The sequence below is a fragment of the Mastigoproctus giganteus genome, chromosome 13, assembly GCF_048544385.1.
Source record: "Mastigoproctus giganteus isolate SK-2022 chromosome 13, ASM4854438v1, whole genome shotgun sequence".
Taxonomy (NCBI): Eukaryota; Metazoa; Arthropoda; class Arachnida; order Uropygi; family Thelyphonidae; genus Mastigoproctus; species Mastigoproctus giganteus.
Genome location: NC_143587.1, coordinates 166020192 through 166043491, shown reverse-complemented (window position 1 = coordinate 166043491; position 23300 = coordinate 166020192). Strand labels below are relative to the sequence as shown.

Below are 23300 nucleotides of genomic sequence, written 5' to 3'. Positions count from 1 at the left end.
CCTTGTGGATTAACTCAAGACTTGAAGGAATCTGCAAGGCTTTAGGGGGTAAATTTCTATCAGCTTGGCCCACACTTGTAGGTAGAAGGAATTTGTTTTGTAGAGACGGGATACACTTAAACAAAGGTGGTGCAAACGTTTTTGCCAGTATTATTGAGGATACCTTAAAGGTTCAAGGAAACTGCTAGTTAGGGGGGATGTGGGTAATACTGACACGCGTTTATCTGTAAAGTAACTCTTGCACATACCTTAAGAGTTCTTATCTGTTACCCCAACTGGACGTATTATCTAGATGTTCTGGGGGTAAAGACGTTTCACGTGAGCGGGTAGCTAATATCAGGGAAGAGAGCCTAAAAAACTTCAAGGGTTGTGTCAGGGTTGTTAAATATACAAGAACAGTAAATCTTAATTGTTTATACAGTAACGTTAGAAGTGTCGTCAATAAAATGAGCGAATTCGAACTGCTGGTTAAAACAAGTAACGCTGACATAATAGGGCTTACAGAGACGTGGTGCCACCCGGAAATTGGGGATGATGAGTTTCAGTACGGCTTGTATAATGTATTTTGGAAGGATAGGGTAGATAGATGGGGTGATGCTTCTTATCAGAAGCAGCCTGAGTGCGACGATAGCTTTCCCGGATTCAGACGTTTCACGTGTTAGTATAGAATGTGTACGGTGTGAGATAGTTGGAAACACAGGTTTATGAGAGTAGGAGTAATCTACAGACCAGGTGATTGTGAAGATTATGACGAAAGCCTCTACATGCAAATGGAATGGGAAAGTAGTTTGTTTGTTATTTGGTTTTTAGAAGCATTAGCAACTAAGGCCATATTGCTCCGGGAATATACGGTGGTCATTCCCTGACCTTTCCGCATCCTCCGTATTTGGTGGTGACGTGATCGAACCCCGGGCTAATCAAGAAGCGTGTGCTACCCGCACTGCTGCTCCTTCCCACCTGGCTACGGAGGCGCCAATGGGCAAGTAATCGCAATGTCTTATTATGGGTGATTTCAATTTGCCTCTAATTGATTGGAGTAAATGGGAAGGAAACTCGACATGGGGAACAAAATTTTTAAATCAACTAGATGACTGTTATTTGTATCAACATGTCAGGGAAAATACTAGAGAAAAGAATATCCTAGACCTCATCATCACACATGAATCAGATGACATAACAGGGCTGACAGTAGAGGAACCAGTAGCAGGAAGTGATCACGGAGTTCTACGGTGGATGATGACGAGAGAGGTAGCAGAAGTAAAAGGCAAAGGAATGGGTTTTAATTTCAGAAAAGGAAATTACGATACCTTAAGGTACTACATGGCCTCTATTAACTGGGTAGATATCGTGCAGAAAATGAATACAATTGAACTGTGGTACGCTTTTAAAACATTAATCACAGATGCCTTGAATGCGTATATGCCATTAAAAAAATACTCCACGAGAAGGGTTCCAAGTTGGATGAATAGTGAAGTTGCCGCATTACTTCAGCAGAAAAAGGTGGCATGGAAAGGTTACAGAGCAATAAAAAGTACTGAAGCCTATAACAGCTACAAGGGGATGTGTAATAGAGCCACAGAAAAGGTTCGACAGGCAAAGGCAGTTTATGAGAAATCACTAGCAAACGGAGCAAAGAGGGGGGATAAAGAATTCTTCACATATATAAATGCCAAGAAGAGCAGGACAAACCAGATCGGACCTTTACGTAAGGGAAAGGGGATAGTAATAAATACACCAGCTGCCGTTGCAGATGAACTCAACAGTTATTTTGCATCGATATTTACAAATGAAAAGCCTTTTGTGGCAATGGGAAATTGTGGGAGCGAAGTTAAAAAATATGTAATTAATGATATTGAAATTTCGCAAGATTATTTAATGAAAAAACTTTCGAGTCTACAGACCAGTAAGGCTCCTGGAGTTGATGGAATATACTTAAGGGAGGCGGCAAGTGAGTGCATTGAACCATTGAGGCTAATTATGCGAGCATCACTAAACTCTGGGGAGATTCCGTTGGATTGGAAAAGTGCAAATGTATCTCCCATACATAAGGGTTAAGTGGCAAATTATCGACCTGTCAGTCTGACTTCAGTGGTAGGGAAAATCATGGAGGCAATGATCAAGGGTGGAATTCAGGATCATTTGGATCGAACCGAAATTCTGAAGGATACTCAGCATGGTTTTGTAAAGGGAAAATCATGTTTAACAAATCTGGTTCGCTATTTCGAAAGGGTCACTCACGAGCTGGATTTAGGGAATAATTTCGACATTGTTTATTTAGATTTCAGCAAAGCTTTTGACTCAGTCCCACATGAGCGGTTGCTTTATAAGCTGGAACAGGTTGGAATCACTGGGAAAATCCTTAGATGGATAGAAGGATGGCTTCAGGGCAGGAGGCAGAGGGTTGTGATAAATGGCTATTCCTCAGATTGGGTTGATGTACGAAGTGGGGTTCTCCAAGGATCAGTATTAGGACCACTGTTGTTTTTAATTTTCATAAACGACATCGATGAAGGGATAGAGGGCGTGATGGCTAAATTTGCAGATGATGTTAAAATTGGTAGAGTAGTTAATGATCACTGTCAAGCTGAGCTTCTTCAGAGAGACCTAGATAAACTTCAGGAATGGTCAGAAAAATGGCAGCTATGCTTTAATCCAACAAAGTGTAAGGTATTACACCTGGGAAACAGTAATCCCAAAATAACTTATTCACTTGGTGGAGTTCAACTAAACCCAGTACTGGAGGAAAGGGACTTGGGTGTTACGATACGGTCAGACATGAAATTCTCTGAGCATTGTAAACAGGTTGCAAGGAAGGCCCATGGTGTCCTATCGATGATCTATCGAACTTTTGCAAGTAGAGATAGGGACGTGATAATCCCATTATATAAGGCTATTGTTAGACTACACTTGGAATACTGAGTTCAACTATGGAGACCGCACCTAAAGAAAGACATCGAGCTTCTTGAAAGGGTGCAAAGACGGGTAACTCGCCTGGTGAGATCGGCAAAAGGGCGTCCTTATGAAGAAACACTTCGAATATGTGGGTTGCAGAGTTTGGAAACTAGACACCTTAGAGGAGATTTGATTGAGGTGTTTAAGGCTCTGAGAGGCATCAGTAAAATGAATGAGGATGAAATTTTCAAGATTATAAATGATGCTAGAACTAGGGGACATAAATTCAAGTTACGGGGGAGATGTTTAGATTGGACTGCAGGAAGTTTTATTTTAGCCAGCGAGTTACAAGTTAATGGAATAAGTTGCCTACATGGGTGGTAGAGGAAATTAAAAAAAAAGGAAATTAAACCTATCATCCTATGCGTTTCCCTCCACCCGAAGGTGGAGGGAAACGCATACGATGATAGGTTTAATTTCCTTTTCTTTTATTAATTATTAGAGTTTTTTTTTTTATCACTGTTTTATTCGTTTTTTTTTTTTTTTTTGGCAGGTGCAGCATAAGCCATTGGCTTTCTTTCACCATGCGGCCATTACTAATACTAAGATTGTAGTTCGTGCATGTGGGAACATTTTTTGAATGTCTGCGAGAAAGAATGGGACGGCGAGTTTTTCTAACCTCGAATGTAGAATGACTGTGGGGGGCCAGAGACGTGCCAGTATCTTGACAATAATCAACACGGTAGTGCTCCCATTTTTTGGCGTTACGAGTCTACCTAACTGGCTCGAAAGCGGTCGAACAAACAGCCAAAGGTCACACGTGTGGTCGACGTCCGTGGTGAGCGTCGTGTGTCGTCTTGAAACACAGCAGCGATGCAGTACAGTGGCCCAACTAACCGCGCAGTACAACGCAGTAATAGAAAGACCAATATCAGCCGGATATTACCTCATATAGATCATGACAGCCGACGACCATCAACGAGTACCCATGATTACGTCATCACCAACGCTAAACCACCGACATGTGGAAATCTGACCTCTGGTCTGATGAATCCTTACGAAGTGTTAGGTCAGTCCTCTCATGCTGATGGGCATATCCGTATGTGGAGAATGCAACACGAAGCCATGGCATCTGGATGCATGTCTGGTGGTGTTATGGTTTGGGGACAATTTCTTTGATCTTCTGATTACTGTTAACCACTCGATGGGAACGCCTACCTTTCTTTCGTCGACGACTAAGTACATGGTGACAGTGTATCCAAACAATTACAGCGTTTATCAACAAGAAAATGCGCCATGCCACAAGGTCCAGAGGTTTATAACTAATTTCTGGAATATGATAATGAATTTTACATCACTCAACTCAACCGTTTGAGCCAAATTGAGCATTTGTGGACTACTAGAAAAGGATTTTCGATGTTACGAACACCTGAAACTGTGCGCACATCCAGCAACACCTTATGGGGGTCCTTGCCAAGACGGGCACGGGCTGTACTATGGGCAAATCGTGGCCCTACTAGGTATTAAATCAGAAGAAAATCTTTATTGTACAGTAAAGATACAGATACAATCAGATTTGCCAATGCAAATCCAACTCAATGTATACCAAAGAGCAAGTTTATCATGCTGTTTCACTTATAAAGTAAAAAACACATGATCCGCTCAAACAGTAGAAATCAATGAGTGTATGCATAACTGCTGAGTTACTTACACACATCCACTCTTTCGAAAAATCTTCAGGATGGGTTGAGGCCACCGGAGTGCAAAATTCGATCTCGGTAATTTCGTGGATTCTACACGTGGAAAGCTGTTCCACGTGTAGAATCCACACGTGGAAAGCTGTTCCATTTATGCTCGTTGAGCACGAGCATAAATTTAGATATATATATTTATGAAGAAACATGAATATTTCAATCAACTACAAAGCTGCGAAACAAATGCATCGCTAATAAGCGTATGATAAAACAATTTCCGGTCCCAGTTCCTTTAAATAGAATTGCGCATTAGTTCTGAACGAAAGTCTTAATTTCCGTTGGAATTTCTGGAATACTGGTTAGGAAAGGCACTTGTAATGATACATACAGAAGTCATTTTTTTTTGCTCTAAACGCCCATTAGTTGAATGCAGTAAAGGGATGAACTTCTTTGATTTATATAAACTCTAAAATTGCCTATTTTCTAAAAATAACAGCGTTTTCGCGACATGATTCAAGTTTCTTCTTTTTTTTTGTTTCTACTATATTCGCTAAATGAGTTGGATCGCAATCGATTTCCCACTAGACTCATTTAATGATGGAATTCCGGAAGCCATTATAGTGTGCAAGATGGCACGAGCGTTTAGATAAGACCGCTTGTAATGAGAGGGATATCATCAGGGCAGAAATATTGTGACAATAGAGGAGAAAACTTAGATACTTAAGGTTGGATTACCTCGAAGAATGCGTCTGATTTAGGACTTCCTCCTTCGTACTATTAAACTCCCTTCTCTTTTATATCTCTCTTCCACCTTTAAAAAATATCGGCTAGAAATCTGCTTTTCATCATCAACAGTAGCTCTTGGATTGGGAGATGGCAGAAATACGAACTCCACTTCTGCGAGCGAAATAATTCGACGCTTTAAAATACGAAGATCAGAAGATATTTGTTCATAGATGCGTGTGAGACACCCAGCTAAACGAAATGCCTTAGGAATAAAATCTCATAGCAGGTTATTTTCCTTAAGTTAACTGCCTAATGAAATCTAATCCGAACTAAAAAAAAAAGTAACCAAAACAAATGCAGACAAAACAAATAAAAAATCACGCACAATAAACTTAAAACCACCCCGCACATGACTTTTAAAATTAATAATCTATCCAAATACATAAAAAATAGGGCTTTAAATTTATTATGGTCGTTAACATACATGCATAGTGAGCCTACCGTCTTCATCAAGTCTGTCCGTCCACATGGAATAAACCCAACTCCAAATGGAAAGATATTAATTTAATTATCCTCAGCGCAGGAAGGGGGGGGGGAGCAGAGCTCTCCACCTAACCACATCTCAGTTGTAGGGGGCAGAGATCTTTCCCACGAGCATTTTCACTGTAAAAGTCAAACGCCACTCTCCTATCATCACTGGAAATTCAAGCAATGTAATGTTCTTGATTCCGAACCAAGAGAGCGCTGCTGGGGAGGTACATTTCAAAGCCAAACTCTGCTGCATATAGCGGTTTTAATTTAGTTTTGGTAGCGGAATCCCCCCCACCTCCAATTTCAGTTCCATAATGCGTGGTAGATTGCGGTCTGCATATATATGTCTTGTTTGTAACCGGGTCCCGCGATGTACAGCAGATGCTGTTTTGCCATCCAGCAATTTCTGCTCATTTTAAAATGCAGCTCTTCAAGATGGTGCCTGACACGTATCTTTGTCAGAGATCACCCAGGGTCACGATAAATTTCAACTCTTTTGGCAGTTGGCGTAAAGTCAGAATGGCTGTCGAATTCGGGTTGGGTTTCAGTGAGAAGACCACAGAAGCCAACTTGGCTGGATTAATCTTCAGACCGAAGAAATTGGAGATAATTTCCAATTTCTGCAAGGCTGTTATTAGCACATTACAGCCTCTGTTGCTGAAGCACCAATGCAATATAACTAAACTAAATCCTCTTATTAAAGTAAAAAAAAAAGATTTAATTAGGGTTAAATATAGCACGCGCATTAGCGTTCATCTGCGAACCATTCTCTTCTCACACATTTTCATTTGAACTAATTTGCAGGTATATTTTCAAATATCCGGTAAATGCAAATAGAGCTTTTAATTAGTCTTCGAAATACCCAGAAAGGGAAGAGGACCTTTTTTTTATTTGGCAAGCATGAAATTAATTAGTTGTCAAGGTGTCAAAATAATAAATGATTGTTGTCTTGTGTTTGGGAATTCTCGGAAGCAGCAATATTTCTCGACTGTATTGTGTTTCTGTTGCTATGGCGATCACGATCTATGTGGAATTATAAATGAAATCTCAGCTGGTTCAGTACTCCATCTAAAATAGCTGTGTGGGTTTGATGTAAATTCTCGTGCAAGAAATGAAAACGAATAACGGTGTCGATAATTGGCTTAATTTGAAGCGTTGTCCAAGGCAAGAGTCACGATTTGTTGATGACTATACCAAGCCTGTGTATATCAGGCTCTGAGTAAATGACCCACATCAGGAAGCTGCCCATAAGATCTTTCGTGTCACGTGCGATTATGGTACAGTTTTTTTACTTTAATTAAAATTTATTTATAAAATTTCCATCATGGCAGAAAGGGTTTTACTGGAGTCTTTGCATCAAGCTTTCCTCAAGAGGAGGAGGATCACCTTCAGAAACGATCCAAATCCACCAATCGTGAAACTATTCATCGTGAAGAGTTCCACGAATCTAAGTACTGCACTTCCAGGCCCTTTCCTCTCGACGTGTTCGCGAATACCTACCGTGCCCTCGCACACACGTCCTTCTAGTGAAAGAAAAGAAGAGCCTTGGAAGAACAATGGAATAATGAGTCAAATTAGAGTAGCGTGACTCTGTGGGATCTGTCCAGTTGTCGTATGAAATAAACAAACACCGCAATAGCGATTCCAGTTTCCAAGGATTGCGTGCTAAGACACCATCTGTCTCCTTGAATCCTCACAATTCGCGAACAGCTCGATTCAGCACGGTGCACACGTGCTGAATCGAGTCTAAACGATTAATTTGGAAGGGACTAAAACTTCCTTTCGCCCTCTGAGATATGACAAGCTCGCAAAAGAAACTTAATCCCCCCAGTAAAAGATGTCTCTCAGTAGTTCAAATGTTACCTATACATAGAGCACACCCTCGCTTAATCCATCTTGCGATTTCCCTCTAATTCACGTGCGCCATGCGTCAAACTTCCTGACTTGTATGGAACCAGTGCGAGAGATCGCGAGCAGTAAAATTTCCTCACGCTGTTTCCGGCATTTAAATGAGTCGTTTGATACAATAATCGGACACCAGACATCGCATGATGAGTCCAATGCATCACGTAACCGGAAAGGTTACGTGCCGCATTGGACTTTTATTTTCTCCCACCTGCCGAGAGAAAATGTATCAGTTCGAGTGGGTTGATTAATAAAACGGAAAGGCGAGAAGAGGAGTGGCAGAGGAATAAAACGTCTCTTAAAGAGATTGCTGCACATATAAAATGAAACCCGCATCCTTCACATCAAATCTGAATTGAAAAATATGGTTTGGTAAAGTAATACTCCAAATTTACATCAGCACAAGACATTGGCATATTGCGAATTTAAAGACAACAGAGGAAATTAACATTCTGGCAGTGTACTGACCAAGACAATCTCTTCTTCCAAGAGATTGTCTAATAATTTATTAGACAATCTCTTCTGCCATAAACTCGTCCTTGGAAGAAGCTATTAGGGGTGCAATCAAGATTCCCAATAAATTACGAATGTTCAACAGATCTTTCGAAATATCGTTAAAGTTACAGGGAACAACCACTCGGAAGCTTCTTCCAGATGGAGTTCCGAATTTTTTGAAGATCATATAATTCGTGAAGTAGGAACAGGTGTTAGAATACCCAAGATTTCACAGGAATCAAAAAAAAGTCTCCTTTTTTAAACTTCCTACCACAAACGCTACCTTAACACTTCATCCAGAGTGGAAGAAACATATTTTTGTTCGCATTATGGAAATAAAACTATTAAAATCGCATCGAAAGTAGTTCAGGTACCATCATTCATGCAGATATGGTACGGTAGAAGTTTTCCCCATGAATTCCAGAAAAGTTCCATCTACTTGGTGGGCTCATGATTACCTCCACCCACGCGCCTAACAATGATCGGCCGAGATCATCATGCATGCGGATATCAACTCTTGAATATTCAGCGAGTTAAAACTTTCTCCATTTCCTCAGGGGATGTTGTTAGATAGTCCATTCCGAAGGACGAGCACACGGCAGGGAGGAGACGGGGGAAAAACACTCCATTGGTAATACACAGCACGAAGGTTCGATCAGAGAGGCGACAGTGAGGAAACTGGAATGAAGAATGGATGACTTCGGCTTACCTGACATGTATGACGTAATGCAGAATAGCGCTGTTGTGATTATCCACGCTAGGCGCCCAGGAGAGATTAACCGATCTCGATGTGAAACTCATTATTAGAGGCATTCCTGGAGGATCGGGAATATCTGGAAGAGAAATCGTTTAAGTTAGTTATTAAGGCACGAAGAAAGAATGAAAAATATTTCAAAACTGTGAGGTTATTCATAAAATATTCGAACACAATTTATTTCAACCTTATATCAGATACTGCACACGTTAACATCATCCACATCGTCGTAATATACAAAGAAAAACATCTTTATGTGCAGGGGTGGACACAATCATGGAAACACCTGTGATAAGAGATACCAGGTATGCACTAATATGGGATTGGGACGCCCTTTGCTTTAAAAACAGCTTGTATTCTCTGTGGACAAATTCGATACAATTCTGATCTGTCTTTAAGAGGAATATTGGACCATTCTTCGTGGACAAACATTTCAAGCTCCTTGAGTGATGAAGGTGGAGGAAATTTACTTCTCACTCTTCACTCCAAACGTGCGCGTAATTGCCCAATAATGTTTAAGGCCATGGGAAATATTTAGCCAGAGTTTCATGCCCTTCAAACCAAGACTGGACACATCTGGCGGCGTGTATTGGAGCATTATCATCTTGAAACATGGCATCGTTTGTAGGAAACAATGTTTGCACCATGGGATGAACCTGGTCACTCAGTGTCAAGGTAACCAATGGCAGTAATTTGCCCGTTTAGGGTGATGATATGGCCTAAAGAATACCAAGGTATTGCTGTCAAAACCAAAGATCAGCTGTTATCATATTTTTCCTTCACAATACTACCTGAAAGAAACAAAGAAATCACCACTCCATGTTTATAAATTCCTCATATGCCCATTACAAAAACGACTACCCTCATATCAGATATTTCCATTATTTTGTCCACCGTCCGCATATCCCAATATCATCAGTATGCAAAAGCTGGTGATGGCCTAAACATTTTTATTATTAAGCTCATTGTTTGCCATTTAAAGAAAAAGTTATCGCGAAAATTCCACGCTTTGAGATATGCCATACGAAAAAAAAAGATTTCTTTTTTATAATTTCCATTTCCACCGAAAAGATTGCACCACGCGCATCATTGCAGAATTTGTTAAATTGTTCAAATTGCTCGTAGCGTTGCCATCAGTGGTTCGGCACGCTGAACCTCAGGCCCATCAGAATGATGATCCCTAAGAGGACAGTGTGTACATATCGCGACTAGACTTTCTCGATAATTTATTAAAAAGCATCCTCAACCTATTTGCATTTTCCAGTCAGCCAGAAACTCCTATTTCATTCCCAGATTTAAAAGCACGCCAGAGTGGTGCGGTATTTAATAGGACTAATCCCGCGGGATAACGCATTCTATTACTTTCAAAGCGGAAAGCTATTTATAATTCACACGAAGAAAATTTACAAATTGTCCAAGATCTGTTGAATTTAACAAGGAAATCATAACGCGTACTGATGGAGCTGTTTAACCTGGTTGTCAAGCCGAGTCAAAAATACTTAATCTTTTCCATTTTCTTATTTTTGTGAATGAATTAAGCCGTTTTATTTTTTCCCTGCCATTACTCAAGCGAAACATTCCCCTGAAGATATCAGATTGTTTTTAAACGAAGGAGTTGAAATACCAAGGACATAATGGCTGAAGGCTTGTAAATAAATCGTTGTAATGAAACATCTGTTAGACTGCCCTTAGAGTAAAGTCTCATATTTTTCTTTCTTTCACGCCTTTCTGATTGCAAAGTATTGGTTTTGACTTTCAATCCAAAATGATTGAAAAAAAATCAAATCTATGGCGAAGCAATATGACTTTATAGATGGGCCGTGTGAGCGAGATTATCAAATTAATTAGTTAATCAGGAAATCACCTGAAGGCAAGTTCTGCCTCATACGACAGTGACAAAGTTCATTAGCGTGATTTATCCCCCCCCTCCACACTTCCCGACAGTGATAGCTTCTTCAATTTCAGGAAACAAAAGAAAATCACCGTAATTAACGATTTTTTTTTCCGAAGACGCTCTCGACACTTAGAAAAGCCTTTGGGGTCATTTTTCTACAAGTATGAATATGTGGGAACGTCGTTGGCGTCACATCAAAAACAAACAACTGCTCGCGTTGTTTTGATTCTTTTTTCATTACACTTACGGGCATTTTATTGGGAACACTTTCACTAAAGGAAATCGAACCCATCGCTAATTATCAGTGAATCAATAACAGGTATTTTTGGCAAACAGCAGACATATCCAATAGTGGTATTTTCAAAGTAAAATTTAAAAAAAGCGACCCAACCTAACTGTTTCTGGACGCAGAATGATAGCAGTGGCTTTAAATGCGCGGTGGTGGTTGTTTTACGATTTAGGAGATCGGCGACTAAGACCACATTGCTCAGTGTATATTGTCTTGTGCGTGTTCTAAGGTCGATTTTCTGTTTTCCGGACAAAAAAACTCGATTTTCCGGGAGGAAAAACCACGCTACCCTCGCCTGAGTGCGACTAACCCAGCCACGTAATGAAAAAAACCCTATACAAATTCCTCGAACTCAGGTCTTTTCCACCCGGTATGGGGTGGAGCAGGAAATGTCAAAGTGTGCTCGCAAAGAGATCGATTTAGCGCACCAAAGAATGGTCAAAGCTGCACAGATGGAGACCTAAATAACATTTCAGTACAGCCATGAAATACGATCATCTATCCAACCCACGATGAGAAGAGTTCGGATTGGAAAGGATGCATCGAGCACAGCTACTGTCAGAAATGCAAAAACAGCTACTCCTTGTCATGGATCACACAAGGAATGATCAGAAAAGAGTTTACTGATTCGATGACTCCTTGTTCCAGTTGCACTATGAAGAAGATAGAACCAATGGAAGAAAAAATAAAACAAGAAGTCCTGAACCAACTATGGTTGGTGGTAATATTAACAGTAAATCCACTTTAAGCAGGGATGGTAGCCTCAGCGTCACTTGTCGCCGATAGAAGTCTTTCTCCTGCTTTCAATAATCATGGTTTAGGAAACTAGCAAGGAGTTGCTACCACATGTTGACCGACAACACTTAGGAAAACAAAAACTAGTTCATCTGTCCTCAAAAGGTAAATCTTCGTACATCATAAGGTTTGTCTCGGTTTATGTTAACTCAACCCACTCTTCTAAAACATTATCTGACTGCCTTCGTGTATAATTGTCACTACTTAAATATTCTAAAGCGAATTAGGAAACTTGAAACAGATAAATCTTTAAACAAAATAAAACCGAATCAAAATGTGCATTTTCTTCGGGTAACATTTTCTGATTAATGATTCGAGAGAGAGAGAGAGAGAGAGAGAGAGAGAGAGAGAGAGAGAGAGAGAGAGAGAGTTTGAGCATTATAACGGAACAGCAGCGTAGATTGCACAAACACATCTAGTGGAAACACCTTTCGGATTTCAATGAACTCAATATTGACTTTTATTTCTCGCAATGCGTTCACCAGCTCCGTATTTCTTCCAGAAATGAACTTCGAAGGAAAAAAAAAATAGAGCGGGAAGAAAAGAAAAACCCACTGAATCGGAAACAACTTGAAATTTTCTGAGATTTCCATAAAATAAAGCTTAAGAAAAAGTAGAAGAATAAGGAAACTTGTCGAAGAAATTCACAAAAGAAAGGTAAAAAGGATAAGAATATATAAAAAAAAAATCGGAGAATAAGTTGGCACATGTCTCAGGATATGTAGTAAAAGAAAAATCATGTCCTCGGTACAGCCATGGAGGAAGTGAGTGCCTTAGTTCTTTCCGCTACAGTGGATCGTAGAGGCTGAACTGATTTCTCTCTTTCTCTCTCTCTCTCTCTCTCTCTCTCTCTCTCTCTCTCTCTCTCTCAGCTAGCCTGTTGGCTTTGGAAGGAGCGAAGTCAGCGGTGAGCAATACCCGTGGACAACGGCGAAGGAGGGGGACGGGACCGGGGAAACTTCAGTATGAGGGAGTGAGTTTGCGACCAAATGAACCAAGTGTCACAGACGGGGGCAGGAGGGGAAGGAAAGGCAAGGTACCCGGGCGAGGTTTTTACGCACCGACGCGTATTTGCACGTGCGCTTCCACGCACACAAGGAGGGCGTCGTCATTCCATCAGAGTGATGACATTTTCCTTACCTCGGCCACTGCTGATTGGAGTTATGTCAGTGTGATGGCGGAAGACGCCACGGCACGCTCTCACACGCTGGAAATAGAGTAGAAGCGGTAGAGATGGATCAGCCCGAAGTAGCAGTTGGACATGATGAATAGGTGTTGAGACCCGTTCCCCTGTAAACGTTATTGATGTTCTCGGTTCACAAGGTCGGCACGAGAAGGGGGGAAGGGGGTATCCCGAATTCACGCAAAATCCCTTAATAAAATGTCATCTCGTGGTATATTGGGATACCCGTTGCTTCAGCAACATTCTTCGGGAGAATTCCTGAATTGCTGTTAAATAAGATTTCCTGAAGATACTGTTGTGTGTGACGCATTCAGTGCATGTTCGTCACAGCATCACCAAAGACTTCTTCGTCGGATTCTGTTTTTATACAATCGGAAAGGTACTCGGCAGAGAAGAAAGGATTGTTCTCATTCTTCCTCCACTTACAGAGCGTACAAAAATGAGTCGTGCCACTGTAATTACTTTTGGAAAGAAAAAATATATTTCTGACTAATGGCTTCAATAAAGATCCTGCTAAAGAATTCACACTGCAAGTTATAAACAAACCGACTTTGTTCATAAAGAATAATACAGAGTCCTATTTTAACTTCCAGCAACACTTCTTGGAAAAACAGGGCCCACAATCTCTTTGATTCGCTCTCATTTTAATGGCTATGTTATCAAAAAAGGTGAAATACCGAATAATGAAAGAATAAAGCAATCTAAATCAGACGCTTAATGCGAAATGTGTAACCTAGAGTAAAAAACATCAGAACATACAAACAAAAGTTAGCCACGTACAGAATTTCTGAAATCCTCCATTAAGGTCTTTTAAGTCTATAAAAGGATCCCAATTTAACTCATTACGGTTTCGCAATGAAGGACTGTCTTGCGCGAACTGTTTTAAAATTAATAGAAAATAACGCGTTCTGTATACTTCGTGCGCTTCTTTTCATTTATAACATTGACTTTAATTAATATCATAAATTTTCAAAGAGAGCTGATCTAAAACTCTCTTTAAGGAATAATTTCAATTATTAAGAGTTCCAGGTATCGATAATCACGACATACAAATTACTCCAATTTACTGAGAGAAATATTTACCACTATTTCGTATCTGCAAATCGATAATGGCATCCTTTAGCGATAATTAGAAATTTTAATAACGCATGCGAAGTTAAAATGTCTTGGGATAAACTATACAGAAATAAAAGGGGAGAATTTACACGAATAAGATGAATAATACTGCCTTTTATTTTGTATCTGATGTATTTAAGTAAGTATATAAAATAAAGTTATATATTAAATCATAAACATGCCATTTAGTGTACTCTACGATAATTGGCACCTAAAAAGCAGTAATTTATTTATTTATTTAACCTCCATTGAGATAAACACATTTTTCCTTCTTTTCTAAATTGAGTTTTAAGTATAACTATTTTATATCAATGTCGGTCGCTAGCCTGGAAACACGATTAAAATGCACCTAATTTTATTCTTTAAACACAGGAGAAAGAGAGAGGAGGAAAGAGCTCTCCTGAATAGTCTACGAGAGAGAGAGATCGATTGAAAGCCAAGAGCGATAAAGCAATTCTCGAGCATTGATCCCTCCTGGTACCTTCTATATTATAGAGGCAATATTTTTCCAATACCTTTTAGAACTATAAGGGAGATATTCGAAGCAGAGATTTTAATACATTTTTGTATCCTTTCTAAGGATATTTGATAAGTTAGAAATGGAAAAATATTGATCAAAAAGGCGATTGTTAAAATCTTTCAATGCTCCTGCATTGATTTAATTCAATGCAGGTGTCTGGTGTTTGGCACCGTATAACTTTTATGAGTGCAGTACATGTGAGGAAGTTCAGTGGCCAAAGCGCAGCAGTAAATGCGTTTAAGTCCACCGTGGTTCGGATCCACTTGACCGCAGAGTTCTTGTATTCTCTGTCTCGAACTGCTCTGACCTTACGCAATAAAAATAGAAAATTTATATACGTTATTTCTATTTTGATGACGGCTTCCGTTTTGGTCCACCATCTTGGACCAAGTAATATTTGACCAAATTTATTTTTTCACTAACCATTTGGGATATTGGGGCACTGGAATCGGCCAGAATTTTAGAATGATCTCACTTTCTATTATATTACCATGGTGATATAATTACTCGAAATACACCCGTGTGTAGAATGAAGGGTCGTATAAGATTGCGCAAGCGGAGATCAATGTCTGCGAAGAAGATTGAGTTGGCCTCGAGATCATTCCAACTTTGAATATGGAAAGACTGTGGAGAGGGGAACGCGCAGGTACCAGTATCTCGACAACAGCCTACATGGTTCCCGTTCAATGGAGTCAGGAGTCTGCCATGACTGGCTCAACAGCAGTTTAACAATCAATCAAAGGTCACAGGACACCCTGAAACACTTTGTGGAGTTCATGCAAACACTAGTAAGTGCTGTATTACGGGCAAAAGGTGGCCCACGATTAGGTAGGTGTGGATGGATGGATTTTAGATTTTTTCTTGCGCATTAGCAGCCTATTATGCGCCAATACAAACTAGGTAGGTGTTGCTAATGCAACGCCAAATCAGAGTAAATCAGTTTCCCATCTTGTTAATGTTTCATAAAGGTTTGAGCTTTATTAAAGGATAAAAATAAATATAGAACACGGAATCATTAGGTCGGTGTCATTTCAATTTTATAAATGGACTTTTATGTTCATTCTTGTTCCATCATATCTGAGTTGCACGAAGCCTCGAGTTTTATTTAGAAAAGTTATTGAGCGACATTGTATCATATATTAGCAATCACCGCAGAATACTTTAATATTAATTGCTCTCAATTTAAAACTGAGTTAGAGGAACTTCTTAGTGATCGCGGATAAAACAACAACTCGCTCTGGAGAGAAACATTTTCATTTGGGTACTTCAATTAAAAAAAACTACCGCCTAAATAAGTGGCCACTGCCTGCAGCAATACTTAGGAGAAAATAAACTTGGGGAAAAAAAAAAACATGTTTTTGTCCTTGTAATTACCCATTTGACTTCCATTCTCAATCATTCTCTCGTTGGTTTCATTACATTTTTTTTCCCTTTGGTCCTGTGCTACAACTATTATTAAATTTTGTTTGGTAAAAACTGAACAACCTATTTGGCCACTTAAGAGAGGGAAAAAATAAGAACCAGGGAGGTGGAGAAAGGAAGAAATATTCAGTATTAAGTCGGAGAGAGTAGGACAGAGTCAGAACGATTAATTCGGCACGTTTTTTAACCAACCTCGCTATTTTTTAAAGAGCAAATTAAACGATAAATCACCTACTTCTCCTTGATTGCAGCTGTTTTTTTTTTTTATTTAATGTTTAATCAAAAACACGCTGCGCCAAATTCCTAACCCGATTTACTGCTGCTGATTTTTATCTGCTGGTGGAAGCGTTTTTATTTATTCAAAGAGTTGTCTTCGTAATTTCGTCAACGCTGAGTGTCACGCCATTTGACTTTCGCCATCTTTCTTATCAATGGATCTCGAGAATATTGGGCAAAGATTGTCCTCCGGAACTTAATTAGCTTCATTTATTCGTATTCAAGAGATGCCCAAGAGACACCGAGCAATTTTATCATCCCCCGGTGTAAAGAGATTTTCCACGAGGGTTTAATGTTCAGATTACTTTCAAAAATACAAATGTCATTTTAAAAGGCAGTGGGGGCTGGAGGCCAATACAAAAAACAATAATTTGCACATAAAAGACAGTTATCCAGTACGACAGAGATTGACCCTCGTTATTCAACTCCATTTTTGACGCGCACAACGTCAAACAAACGGCCTACACAAGGGCAAAGAGGAAGGAAGGAAACCAGCTGAAGGTGGAGTTTAAGAAAGTTTCGGGGTTAGAAGTGAAGAGTCAGAGCGGAAAGTGCGGGAAGAACTGGCGATGGAAGGAGGGTGCACTTTTGGAAAGAGGAAGCTTAGCGAAGCGAAGAAAGCACTTGACACTGGAAGTAGACAGACACGAGGGCGCCAAGAATGTGGAAACGTAAGGATCCAGACGTCTAGTCTAACGGTGTCAAGAATCCGTCCTTGCAGCGTTAGCGTGACGGTGCTGTCTGCGTTTATCTAAGGAAGATGCAAAAGATAAGCCTAACGAATCGGCAGAGAAAATCACCCGTTTCAAGACGGTCTTATTCAAGGGGAAATCTTATAAAAGTGAATAAATTGACCTTCGTATACCCTAAAGATGTTGAGGAGTATATCCCATGGCCGAAACAATTTTGTCTTATCTTCAGAAATAGATGATTATTAACATAACCGCAGGCGTACAACAACTTAAACCGCAATAAAACAGTAAAGGTCCTGCATGAGCACTTCAAACATAATAAAAGAAAATCGGTCTTTTCAACTTCTGCAGCTCCTCCACGTCTTTAAAAGTGCCCTACTGTGTGGAGAAATTTTCTCAGCGGCTCTCGAGTCGTTCCTTCTAAATAAATCTAGTATCGCTTATGCAGAAGACATGAAATCTTCATCTCCATAACCTCAGAGGACATCATTACTATAACTCAAGAAATAGTCTCATCGCCAAAGTAGTGGAGTAACTTCAAAATCTTCATGTTAATGTTGACAAGTCAATTAATCTCCCCTTCTTCAAAAGTAATCACATTTTTTAATTCAGAAAAAGTCACACCGTATAAGGACTTTTCTGTCATCCTCGACTCAACTTGTTTCAATTAATACCAGCACTCACGTGGCACAGAAAATCAAAGTGGTCATATGGATCAATAAACATGAACCCGTAAGCATAAACAGCAGTAAAATAATCGTTAGTTATGTCTAGGTGCTGCACAATCCACATTCAAGAAATTCCTTGCCATAGAATACAGTATTGGATCTTTAGATGGCTCACATTCTCCAGAACTAGTCTACAAAACCTAACAAACCACTGGAACTAAAAATCGAGGAAGATAAAATCATCTTGCTGGCCAAGATACCACCTTGATCATCCCCAAAGTTATTAAAAGAGATAATTTTAAGAACAACTCTCACAAGAATCCATCCACCAGATGGACAGCCTGTTCCCCAACTCATAAATAACTTCAAAATTTATAGTTGCAAGTACATAAATAGCAAGTCTATCGACAAGAAATCCTCCTGGCCTTCTTGAAAACAGTTCACTCGATGAATCGCAATGCACATAAATAGAAAGAAAAGAACCATGAACAAGTCAGAACTGGAGACAGCTGATAATCCAATCTACCAGCAAAAATCAAGTTCTAAAGACTTCAAAGCCACCCGAAATAGCTGTTTCGCATCTTATAACTTGTTGCTCCTAACCATCAGGCACTGAAATGATTTTTCTATAGCTCATGGTTTATAAAGATATTGTAATAATGTCGACTGCCGGAATAAGTCCACCAACACAACTGGCAAAACCCAGTTCCATGGATACCTGCTATTTACGAGTGACTTCATACTTCTGAAGAAATGTAATTCAATAGAGGATAAACAGGGGCACTCGTATCTAACATCGCAATATGCGATGCTTTCTGCGTGACTGGAAGAGTTCTCTGTGAGTGCATTGTGATCGTTGGGACTAAGGAATTCTGATTTAACCTTTTGAGAACGCAATACTGAATCAGATAATCTTCTGGTATACATTAAGCAGCGAGTCAGACTAAGAAAGATATTCATTCGAGTAACCTAAACCCTTGAATTTTCTTGGTGTCTAAGGGGACAAAAACTGCCGGTTATAACGTGACCTATCGGATAACGCAAAGCGAGCTACTAAAAACTACATTCGGAAACGTTAAAAGCTTCATTTATGTCTTCTGAACAGCGCCAGCCTGTTGTAGAATAAAAGTGGTTTGGCAGGATAGAGAACGCACAGGTAGCTTCGGCAAAACGACCAAACACGTGCAGTTTCTATGAACTCTCAGTGTCTCTCTGGGGAGCCCGTAGAGAGGGGGATGAGATGGATAACGAAAGACATTCCGAGAAAGCACGAAGTATTTCATTCAAGGTTGGCGTGCGATTGGACGTCTGAAAATTGACCTTCGTATATTTGAATGGCGAAAAAGCCGATATCTGCCGCACTTTCCGGACAGGTCCAGATTTAGTGCCCTTTAAGAAGAAATATCATGTAGTAACTGTCTTCGTCAAGGAAGAGCTTTAAGGTAAAAAATGGAGTAAATACACGATTGCGTACACTTTGAAAACCTAAACTCCACGTAGTCACTTTGAAATCCACTTACAGCTTTTGATCCCTTGGAAGAGTAAAAAGTTTAGGATCATCGCTAAAGCATTTAATCTTTTCTTCGAATGTTCCGTCTGTTGTGGCAGAATTCTTCAGAACTTTCTTCAGTGTCGTCTATCTAGTGTCAGGGATGGTGCAAGGCGCAGCTAAATTTGAAGGCGGTCATAAGAAGGAACGCAGAGTGAGAAGATTTTTTTTTACTTTTAAGTTTTTAAAAAGAAATCACGGAAAAAAACTACTAAAAGGATAAGACTTAAGCTGCCACAAGGAATGTTTCTATCTAAAGCCATCTCCAGCCTAGCTCTTCAAATGCATTTCATTAGAAGGTCAATCTGGTATTTTTTTCAGTCCTTCTACTTAATGTGTTTTACAACTTCAAGTAATGTGTACATGTAAAATTCATTTTGAACACTACGAAGAGGACCTGTGGAAATCAAGCCCCCTGATTTATAAGGTAACTAAAGTCACGAGGAGTCAGTATGTCGTATCTATAATTTCAGCATATTCTGGTTTTGCCTTTCCAGGGTGAAAAACCCATATGTTCAAGGGTACGAGAAACGCAAATTCTGCAGGAACCTTCCACGTTGCTGCTCCTCTGATAGCACAGTGGTTATAGTCACCGTCCTCCAGAAACCAAGTGGAAAACGACCGGGTTCAAATCCCCTCAATGATGCGAGGAACTTTTATGGATTTTTTTTACTGAGTTTTTGATTTCCTTTTTTAATGGTGCTTTGACAGCTGAGGCTATAATGCGCCATCAAAATAAAGATTTTGGGTAGCCTATAAACAGTCTACCAACGTCAAGAAGATAAATACGATATACTAAAACATAAATTAAAGTAAAATAACAAAAAATATAAATTTAAATCATTGTGTATATTAATCGAGTAGATAGCCTGCAGCACGCTTGATGAGTCACTATATATCAAGTACCTTTGGTAATCTCTATTTTTAATGTGATCAAGGGCTATATCTATTGCGGACAATGCTACAGTTTCTTGTAGAATCTTGTTGGATACTGTTTTGTGTGGGAAGACAACAGCAGTTCCCACATACGATTCTGATTTCGAGCCGTCTGTATAAGACTAGCAGGAAGTCAGAATATTGAACTCAATGTGGCGCGAAGATTTGCTGGTAGACAGCTGGTGGTTTGTTAGCCTTCTCCCAGATCTTGAGTGAGAAGTCACAAGTCGGAAGATGTACATGTCAGGGAAGAAGGAATTGGATTGGTGACGGGGCATGTTTAGTTCATTTAATAGCCCTTGGATTCGAATACCAAAAGGCCTGTTGGCTGTCCGACAGATGTTTTTGATATTTTTCCATTGTAGCTCAAAAACTGAGCCCATGTAGGCTGATCGGGCAGGGATTTCAATTTAAAGGCAAGCTGTAAGAACAATTTTTTACGTTGAAGAGATAGAAATGGTTTATTTTCTTCAACGTAAAGGCTGTGGACAGGAGATATGCGAAATGTTTCAATGGTTGCCAAGATGGCTTGATGGTGGACTGGATCTAACCACCGAAGAATATTATCTCTAGCAGAACCATAAATCTGACACCCATAACAGAGTTTTGAACGGAGAAAGGCTCAGTATAGACGAAGAAGGATACAGCGATCTGCCCCTCGCGAAGTTGATGAAAGGACACGAAGGATGTTAAGCCCTTTAACACGCCTTGTCCTAAGCTGACGAAATGCTACAGCCCCTGTGTAAATGCTGAAAGGGGATCTGGTTGTCTACGGTGATTGCGATTCCTCCATGAGCATGACCATCCACAGTTCTATCTTTACGAATGATAGTAATGTTACATATGGTGAGGTCATCATTTGCCTTTAGATAAGTCTCCTGCACGCAAAAGCAGCCTGGTTCCTGCTTTTACAGGACTGCCTTGATGTAATCTGCATTTCACCGAATCCACAGCAATTCCATTGTAGTAATTTTGCCATTACAGGTGGATTACTTGGTGGATCCATCGATCAATATTGGATTTATTATTTTTTTTTTTTTTTGGTGGGAGGGCGGGAGTAGGAAATGGACATAGGACGCTGTCCATTTCCTTCTGGGCAAACGACTGAGTCATTAAGTACCTCCTTTGTTTAGACATCTATTTTTCTTGTACCGCTGTTAAGTTTTTACTTTAATGTTCGATTTTTTAATGCTGGGGCACTAGGAGGTACCGATACTGGAGTGGCAGCTGATACATTTATGTGCTGTTTTTTCTGAGCTCAGTAAGTAGCGGGCGTTGGGCGTGAATGACTCTTTCGGTGGTACAGTTTAATTTCGTCATTTCAGTTTTAGTCCTAATCGTACTTTTCTTGGAAACCTTTTCGGCATATGTTGCCTTACTGCTACTTACTGGTCCAGCTGCTTATCTGGTCTCTTTTCAATGGTCTGTCTCAGGCAAGGATAGCAAGGTTTTCATCCCCAGAAGAACAGGATTTACCAACAATGATTTCCCAAAGATATTCTGTAAATTTTCACAATTGAATTTATTTTTACTGTGAAACCCTAGTAGTTTTAATTTTTATATTGTGTACCTTTATTTGTTTCACTGACATTTTTTTTGTTTTTGCAGTCTGCTGTAGGTCGAACGAAGATTTCAGATAGAGAAAACGAGCTGTTCTTCTGCTAGCACCACGTATCCAGCCAAGATGTCAGCAGCGCAGTCTGGGTACAAGCACCAGGGCATTAAATGAAACACCCGTCTTATGTCGTCTTTCCATGTCGCTACCATTAATTTCAGCACTGACCTCGCTACTTGATCACTTTTTTTGCGCCGTGTTTCGTGGAATATCATCAGCACGTCTCTGTGTTGATTTCGCTGAACATTCGGTCAATTAACTGGAGGACAATGCTTCTTGAGAATGGTGGCGTTGTTCCGCTTTCAGCAAAACGATTAACACCAAAAAGCAACGGCTCTGCCCTCATCCAACGAGTTCCTTTCAATGAACGAGTTGTTGATGAGAAAAAGAAACATTTTTCTTCTCGTAACACCCACCCTTTCATATTACAAAACGATGCTCGCGATGGCAATCGTTATGCAAAAAAAAGATAGCGAATGGCAGTAACTCTTAAATATTAAGAAGGGAGAAAAGACACTCTAAGGTAGTGCAAGTTAGAGCGCAAAATTGTGTTTTATTGAGGCTTAATCATATTTTGCATAAATTACATTAAAAATAACGTGAGTAACATACACTCAGCGACCACTGAATTATGGCCACCCGATTCAAAAAGGCGATCAGCTTCGTACACTAGGGCAGTGGTAATTTGCATCTATTCGCGCAAGTCAAAGTGATAAAGTAGCAGCCATAAGACGTAGTATTACTATTATCATTTGTTTATCCACCTTAGGTTCACCCCTTGAACAGCCAGTGGGCTAGGAGCTTTGATTATTAATTTCTTGAATCTGTTTTGAGTCTTTTGAAATAATAAAAAAATTTAAATCATCGGCGAAGGAGCAGAAATTTGGATGTGCTGCAAGGAATGGGTCAAGTAGAATTGCAAAGAGGGTGGTCGACATAATCCCACCACGGGGCATCCCCCTCGTTGCATAGATAGTTTTTTTTTGGCGAGATCCATTTTCTATAATTAACTTTCTCCGCTGTAGTAAAAACTCCAGAATTCTTACTGTTTGGTTTGATGTCTTGAAATATTTGATGTCTTAAAAGAGTAGGAATTGACACTATCATAAGAGATTTAATATCGAAAATATAATGTCCAGTTGAGCTCTGTCATTCAGGGCTTTTCGTGCTCTCAAGAGAGTATCGAGGAGATTTGAGGTAGTGGATCTGTGGTGTAGGACTGTGTGGAGGTCTTAATTTCGGATAAGATGTATTGTTGATGTACTGGCGCAGGAAGTGAGCTCTCTCCCTTTTAAAGGTTTCGTGGTCTGTACTGTTTTTGGATCTTATCCATTTTCTATATGCCCTC

The 23300-nt window shown here is 39.8% G+C and overlaps 1 protein-coding gene across 1 annotated transcript in view; it reads right to left on the bottom strand.

Moving 5' to 3' along the window:
- LOC150076579 (putative receptor-type tyrosine-protein phosphatase mosPTP-1) overlaps positions 1 to 23300 on the bottom strand; it is a 995686-nt gene that overhangs the window by 628685 nt on the left and 343701 nt on the right. Inside the window, exon 3 of the mRNA XM_090387917.1 lies at positions 8953 to 9076. Coding sequence (XP_090244043.1) covers positions 8953 to 9076 — 124 coding nt within the window. The remainder of the gene's footprint in view (positions 1 to 8952; positions 9077 to 23300) is intronic.